This window comes from Physcomitrium patens, chromosome 20 (genome assembly GCF_059467195.1).
Source record: "Physcomitrium patens ecotype Gransden chromosome 20, ASM5946719v1, whole genome shotgun sequence".
NCBI classification, from domain to species: Eukaryota; Viridiplantae; Streptophyta; class Bryopsida; order Funariales; family Funariaceae; genus Physcomitrium; species Physcomitrium patens.
The window spans coordinates 13858654-13866087 of record NC_143429.1 but is presented as its reverse complement, the minus strand read 5'-3'; the positions used below and the strand labels follow the sequence as shown (position 1 = coordinate 13866087).

Genomic DNA, 7434 nt, shown 5'->3' with positions numbered 1-7434 from the left:
TGCAGGCACAAAAAATCTACCCGTAACTTAAATGCAATGATAGTACAAGTTTAAGGAACCCTATCAAAAGGTTGGGTATCATTATAACATGTATTCCAAACCCTGTCAATAGCTGATGTTGCTCGAAGCATTGAGCAATTTGGATTCAGGCCCACGCTTATAAGTGCCCGCCTTCTCACACATATCTGTCAAATGCCACCAATCACCAACCGTTTGGATCACCAAAATCACTATTAATCTGAAGTGAAGCTACAGAACAGAAAGATGGGCGACGAGAGGACAAACAATCCCTAAAAGTGTCTGAACAAGTACAGATTCATAAATCTTTGACGACAGGTGCTCTAAAAAGCCACTGAGTTTTCAATAAAAACATAATATTTCAAATTATTCGGAATGTACCTGATGTTGCTTTTGAATATTTGTATTCCCCCGCAGTAGTTCCCGTTTCCATGCGCAATCTCCACTCAAATTAGCTGCTCGAATCTACATAAAGTAACAAGCTATTACAATCTTTAAGAGATCAAACTAGCTGCAATAATTGTTCACTTAATCAGAGCATATCAGAAGATGTATTTGAAGACCAACCTGTTGATGTAACACATGTTCGTAAAAAATAGCACTTATCATGACAAGAAGAATAATTAGACATCAATGACTAAACCAAGGGATTAAAAGCAGAATGCTCGAATCAATGAGTTGAGAAGTGCACCTCACTACAAGCATGGTGCTCACAATTACTCCAGTCCAGATTAGCAGCTCGACAATGGTCATAAGCATGTAGAAGTTCATGAGTCAATGCAACATCCACCTCCTCTTGATGAGTCACATTATTGCTGCAAATCACTACCTGCAATTGCAATAAATTATAAACCTAAAACCCCTAGACTCTACACCTTAACTGACAGTCTCACAAGAAACTTCCAAATAAATACGACAGTAAAAGTAACGACAATGATCTAAAACCTATGCAGGAGTGTAACAGATCTGCAATTCACAAACTCCCCTACTACAGTGGTCCAGGACGTAACAAGAAAGATAGACTAGAGATTGAATGAGGGAGACTGAGACGTGATACATCCCTCAACAAAAAAACAAGTAACACCATAGAATAGAATTCTACTCACTAGAAACAATCATACTTTTTCTAGCAAGGATACGAGATGAATGTGGTCTCAACATGATGTCAATGCCTCAGCAATATCGTGTTTCGACACACACAAGGCAGGCAAATGCCAGCTTGCATCAGGTAATACGTGCATATTACACATCCTTGGCATTAAAATCCAAACTATGACCAATATAAACACAACAGATGTAAATAAGAAACAAATAAATGTACAGCACCACATCTATTGTAGAAATCATTAACACGCGAATACAGTCACCTAAGATAGGGTATGAGAGAGCGACTTCAACCCATCATCCACAGTGTTTACTACTCAAAAAAGGTTGACCACCTTCTGAACAAAGAATATTGACGATGACCGCCAGAAGCGGATTAAGAAACAGAGAAGATGTTAAGGACCTGACCCCCTCATCCTGTTTGAATCCGCCCGCAACTTTCATAGAACATTGTTCGATTTTAAAGAACTTTTCGTCTATTGGGCAACCCGATTTGGTAAGAGCTTCGCGCAAGAACTTCACCGTCGGATCTGCATAGACAGAACACACTTGACGAAATCAGAAACACGAACTAATAAGTTCCAATTCAAGGAAGTTCCTGTTGAGTGAGAAGACCAGCCACGCTGTTCTGCAACTTGCGAACCATAAACCCTAAACCCTGCGCATGACTGTAACCGAGAAAGCAAAAAGGGGCATCGAATTTCAGAGAAATGTTCAAGCTAAGCATTCCACCAGGAAGCTGGAAAGTGAAGGGGACGGCGCGAAAACGAACTGCGAGAAAGAGAGAGGCTGATCATGCGCTGGCAATTTTCCGGCGTGGTGCCGGCAGGGTAACCATCCCTGCCACTCGCACTGGTAGCATCGTCCATTGCTCCCATTTCGCGAAGGATAAAAAGCTTCAATTCATGCTTCTTCCCCTGGTCCCGGTTTTTCGTTCCTTGCAACTCACTTCAAGGCTCGGTCGATCAATAGAAGGCAGCAAATCTGTCAGCCTACTACTGCCCCACCAAAACCCTACTCACACAAAAAGCTAAAACCATGACGAGGGATCAGAACGCACCGTCGAATGAATGTGGTACTCTTGCCCGGCGTCGAGGGTAGTGCTCGCGGGTATCAACGTTCCTTCTCTGTGAGCTTCGCTGATTCACAACGACGTTGCTCTTCATGCGATTGATTGATTGAGTCATGACTTGGGATTTCTAAAACTTCATTTTGAAGTTTTCCTAGAAAATTGGATGATAACACAATGAGATGTTCTTGTTTCTAAAAAAGATGATAGGATGCATTTATGTGTAATAAAACTCAAACTACCTTTGTTAATCAATAGAAAATTCATTGTATATATATATGTATATGTATATACACATACATATTTATCTATTTTTAGCTTTAAAATAAAATTTAAATATTAGGTTTTTTTATTTCATATGGTATTTTTCTTATTAGAAATAGTAAAGCATGTCTATAAACACTCATTTTTTTAAAATGGTTTTTAATTATTATATTCTATTTGTATTTTTAATTCATCCAAAATTATTAATTATTTTGTATCTTGTTGAAATATTTCAATAAATGAGAAAAGAGAAAGCTGTCCAACTTCTCAGATTGATATCAAAAACCACATTCCATGATCTTTTGAAATATTACATAATATCCACTTTCTAAGACATTTATTATAATTTTTAAAATTTTATTTCAATTTTTTTGTTGTAATGCTCTTTTATACACAAAAACTATTTTAACAATTAATACCTATCTTCTTTGTATATATTTAGAATTTTATTTTTTTAATATATTACTTCTAAAATAATAATAATAATAATAATAATAAAAACAAGGAGATCTAATGTTATATATATATATATATATATATATATATATATTAAGGAAAATATTAAATTGACCCCACTAGCCATTAATTCAATCTATCCATCATCAAAATGATTGAAAACTACATCATTATCTAATGATGTTAATATCCATCTGAATATTCAATTGAGAATTAGATTGTCAAGGTATAACATGTCATAGTAAATATTATTGGCTATATAATTGGATTAATCATGATAAATATGCATATAAATATAATATATTTGTAAATACATGACTAGTAAAATAATTAAAATTTGATAAATATAATAAATAATAACATTGGTTTCATAATAATTAAATTGGCTAATTTATTGCTACTTCAAATTTACACCATTATTTTTTAATCTTCTTCTGCTATCATAATTTTAGTTGTAAGACTTTATACTTTGATATTTTTTTATCTAAAGAAGAAGACACTTGACATTTTAGTATTCTTCCATTCCAAAATGAAAATCCCTATGGATATAAACCTTCCACCAAAGGAATTATTTGCTAAATACAAAGAAATAAAGAGATGCTTAGATTGATTTTTGCATGCCTAAAAATATGTAATTTTATCAATGTCGCTTTGACAGGGGTCGTGTTGTCTTTAAATACAATAAAAGTCATACTTACAATAGATTTGAAGCAAATTCTTGTCAACATAATTTAACTACAAGGATAACAAGTACTCTTTTTAATTGTATGCTTGTCATTTGTATATTGATAAATACTAGCATTTATTGGTTCAAAAAGAAAGTAATAACTATAGTCTTTTGGTATTACTAGCATATTATTTAGTTGTTCATTACCTCCAATTTATACAAATAGCTTTAATTACTCAATGCTTATTATATTGGTAGCTCCAAGAAATATTGTTATTACTTCATATCAAAGAGACTCTATAACTCTTGTAGTTGCATGCACTTTCTACAATGAATGCTTATACCTTTATGCTACTTATCTTCATGGTTTTTTGCATATTCATAATTTGATGGAAAATATTTGCAATGCTACATATCTCTATGGCTATAAATGTGATGAGACAAACAAGCTTAGTTGTCTTTTTTATGTTCATTCTTGATATGCAAAAAGGTATCTAAACAATATAATTATGGATTACATATACAAAACAAATAAATTTAGGATGTCCATAGTACATGTTGTGGATGTTACAAGTTTCAATACATCCTTTACAATTGCAATTACATTTTTTAAAGAAAAAACATGATTACTTTTATATTAGATATTGATTCAATTTGTACTATCTTATGGAGAATTGTGGCCTATCAACATTGATATTGACAAAGACTTGGTACTCATAAATGCCATCAAAGATGTTTTTTCTATATCTAAGATCCATCTTTGTATTAATCATATTCAAAAGAACATTTTAGTCAACTATAATAAATTATCTTTATCCAAAAAAGATAATGGTTGATATATTTTTCTTGCAATATAGACAATAGTAACGAAGTTTACTTTAGATAAGGTTTTTGACAAACAATGGATGAACTTTTGTATTATATATACTTTTTTTCTTATAAAGGAAGTTATTGCATGTCATGAAAAAAATATAAATTTTTCACAAAAAATAATTTGTTGAATTCTAAATAAATAGTACTTTTTACTTTAGCAACATTTCTATATTGCATGTGGAAGAGCAACAGTGTGCCTTGAATTTGTACATCAAGTTTTCTACAAAAGATCTTTGTCATGTACAAATTTCTTTGACTTTGTTTTTTGAAAAGACAACTAGAGGAATTAATGCTTAAGACAATTCTGAGCATCTGCATATACACCACTATTACAACATCAAATTTTCAAGAATGTTATTATTAAGATGTTGATGCAGACATTTAATTTCATATTTGAGTAATTTTAATTAGCTATAATATCTTTCCACAATAACAATAGTACATTTTTAGGCATATTTATAACCACACTTAATTTTCTTTATCAATGTTAAATTAGAAAAAAAGTTTGATAGTCAATGATTTCCATATTCAATATTTTTTGGTCAACTTATTAATTTTTATGTCATACTCCACCAATAGTAGAAGATGCGCAAGAGTTGACAACAATGAATAATTCACCCAAAAAATCATCCATGTAGTTCAAAAAATATAAAAAATACAAATTCTAAATAATAAAATTTATTATAATTTGAACATGTCAAAGGCATAAGTAGAAATGTGTACTATTCTAAAAATTCCAAAAGCATTGGGCATTACATCTAGACTTTTTTTTCTTACAATGTTCATACTTCACAATCTTTTTCTTTTATATAGTTGATTAAATTGAGTTCATTGCACATTATTTTAATTTATCACCAATTGATTTGGATTTTTCTCAAATAGACTTGGATCAATAGTAGAGGTGTTTTAATCTTATATGAACATACTTCATGTTCATAGTGATTTGCTAATATTAAGGATATAAATTTTAAAGAATTAAAAAATCAATATATTCTTGTATTACTCAAAAATACTAAAAAATCACTTCATGATGGTATAATATTTAACTAGAATGACTTTTTTCAAAGACAAGAAGATTAAAAAGTCTTGAAAAAAGATTTAAGATTAGAAAGGTGTTGATAAGAATGAAGGTGGCTTCACTCTTACTTCTATATATACTATCTAGCTAAAAGTTACATGATAACATTCTATATGACCTTTGATACATATTCAATTTGTAAGACATGTTCTTTACTTATAAGATAAGTTTCCTATATGTACACCTTATAGTTAGCTTATTCTACAAACTATTAATACATGTGACACAAAGCTAATTTATTTTCCAAGTTTCTAATCTTTCATGTCTAAAGTCAAATATGTATCTTGAATCTTTTAAAAAGCTTTGCCACAAGATAATATCAAATCTACATATATTTATTTTCTACCTTATATTTCTTATTTAAGTAAAGATATATGTCCATGATAAGTAGTTAAATAATTTGAATAGAAGATTAAAATAGAATTATACTAAAAGAAGTTAATTTGCTTAGTTTTTTGCTTTTATGCTAGTAGAAGTATGTGTACTTATGCAAATAGATGTGATTTGTATTCAAGTGCATATACATTAAATTAATGCTTAAAAAAACCATATTTATTCCTTCATCTTATCACCTCTTTGCTTGATATCCACAACCATGTCTCTATTTTTTTTTTTGTTACAAATACATAAAATTTTTAGTCTATAAGATCAATTGTTACTTCTTTTCAGTATGTCAAAGAATCAATACAATTTTGTCGACATAGTTTGTAGTAGTTATCTACACATTATCTAGTATTTTAAAATATACTCATTTCAAAAAAATGATAATCTTTCTTTTAAACAAGATTTAGTTTCATTAAATAACACAAATTCATATAAGATTGATATCAAAAAGCTTTATTCAAAAGTACATATTTGATAGATAGGTTTATAAATAAATTAAAAGATAATATACAAATCAAATTTTATTGTTTTATTTTTTTATCAAAAAAAAATCTTCAATTTAAGTTCTTAGCCTTAAACAACTCTTGTATACATAGTCTTTTTGTTACATATTTAATTCACAATTACTTATTACAGATATTTTACTAAAAATAATCTTGTATAATAAAGAATATCAAATTTAGAAGTTATAATAAAGAAATTTTTTATAAATACAATCCTTCAAATATTCAAGTTTGATCCTTGTAAGAATCTAACATTGTAAATCAAAATTTCATCTAGAAAAAGATCATTTCAACCTATAACTCTACATGATACATAATTTAAGCCCATACTTGATTCTATTAGTATAATTACTTGGGCTCATAGCATTGTGTACTTGGCTGATTTAAATAGGCCTTTCTATTGGCATGATCTTGTGCAACATCACTCCATGCATGGACATAGACTTCTATGCTTAGTTGCTCATACATAGATATCTTTGTTTGAATACATTATTGAACTTCATCTTAAAACTCATCATATATTAGTATTAAATTGTATTACCTACTATGATAATATATAAGACCACTACTACTTGGCCACTAATACTTTTAAGAATTATAAATCTAAAACATTCAATAACAAATAGTAGTAGATGGTAAGAATGTAGGACAAAGCAAAAGCAATATGATATTGAAGTTATTAGAGAGGATTTTTTTGCTCATCCTTACATCTGATATTAAAATTTAAGCTAATAAAATTAAGATAAATGAGAAAAAATTAGGATTTTTAATTCACACTTATTTTATCTTTCCATGCAACTAAATCTTGGTCCTTCTATTGATAAGGATATAAATCTCAAAGAATTAAAAGATGAATATATTCTTGTGCCACTCAAAAAGTCTAAAAAACTATTCACAGATGGTATGATATTAAACTAGAATGGCTATTGCCAAAGACAAGAAGACTAAAAAATTTGGAAAGAAGACTAAAGACTAAAAAAATATTAACAAGAGTGAAGAAGTCTTCACTCTTGCCTCT

General features: G+C 29.6%; 1 protein-coding gene across 1 annotated transcript; it reads right to left on the bottom strand.

The window, feature by feature from the left end:
- Positions 1–2184, bottom strand: LOC112273065 (mitochondrial inner membrane protease ATP23). Its single transcript, XM_024501412.3, has 5 exons — positions 1895–2184; positions 1531–1652; positions 710–847; positions 400–483; positions 1–185 (listed from the first exon to the last, which is right to left on the bottom strand). The coding sequence occupies exons 1-5, from the start codon at positions 1998–2000 to the stop codon at positions 51–53; spliced, it is 585 nt and encodes a 194-aa protein (XP_024357180.1). The 5' UTR covers positions 2001–2184; the 3' UTR covers positions 1–50.
- Between the last annotated feature and the right edge of the window lie 5250 nt (positions 2185–7434).

What these genes read in the sequence shown, in the direction of transcription:
- LOC112273065 (XM_024501412.3), bottom strand. Translation starts at nt 2,000, where the DNA reads ATGGGAGCAATGGACGATGCTACCAGTGCGAGTGGCAGGGATGGTTAC. An exon ending in CAGCCTCTCTCTTTCTCGCA is followed by an intron (nt 1,653 to 1,894) that starts GTTCGTTTTCGC and finishes CTGTCTATGCAG; the next exon opens with ATCCGACGGTGAAGTTCTTG. An exon ending in ATATTCAAAAGCAACATCAG is followed by an intron (nt 186 to 399) that starts GTACATTCCGAA and finishes GGCATTTGACAG; the next exon opens with ATATGTGTGAGAAGGCGGGC.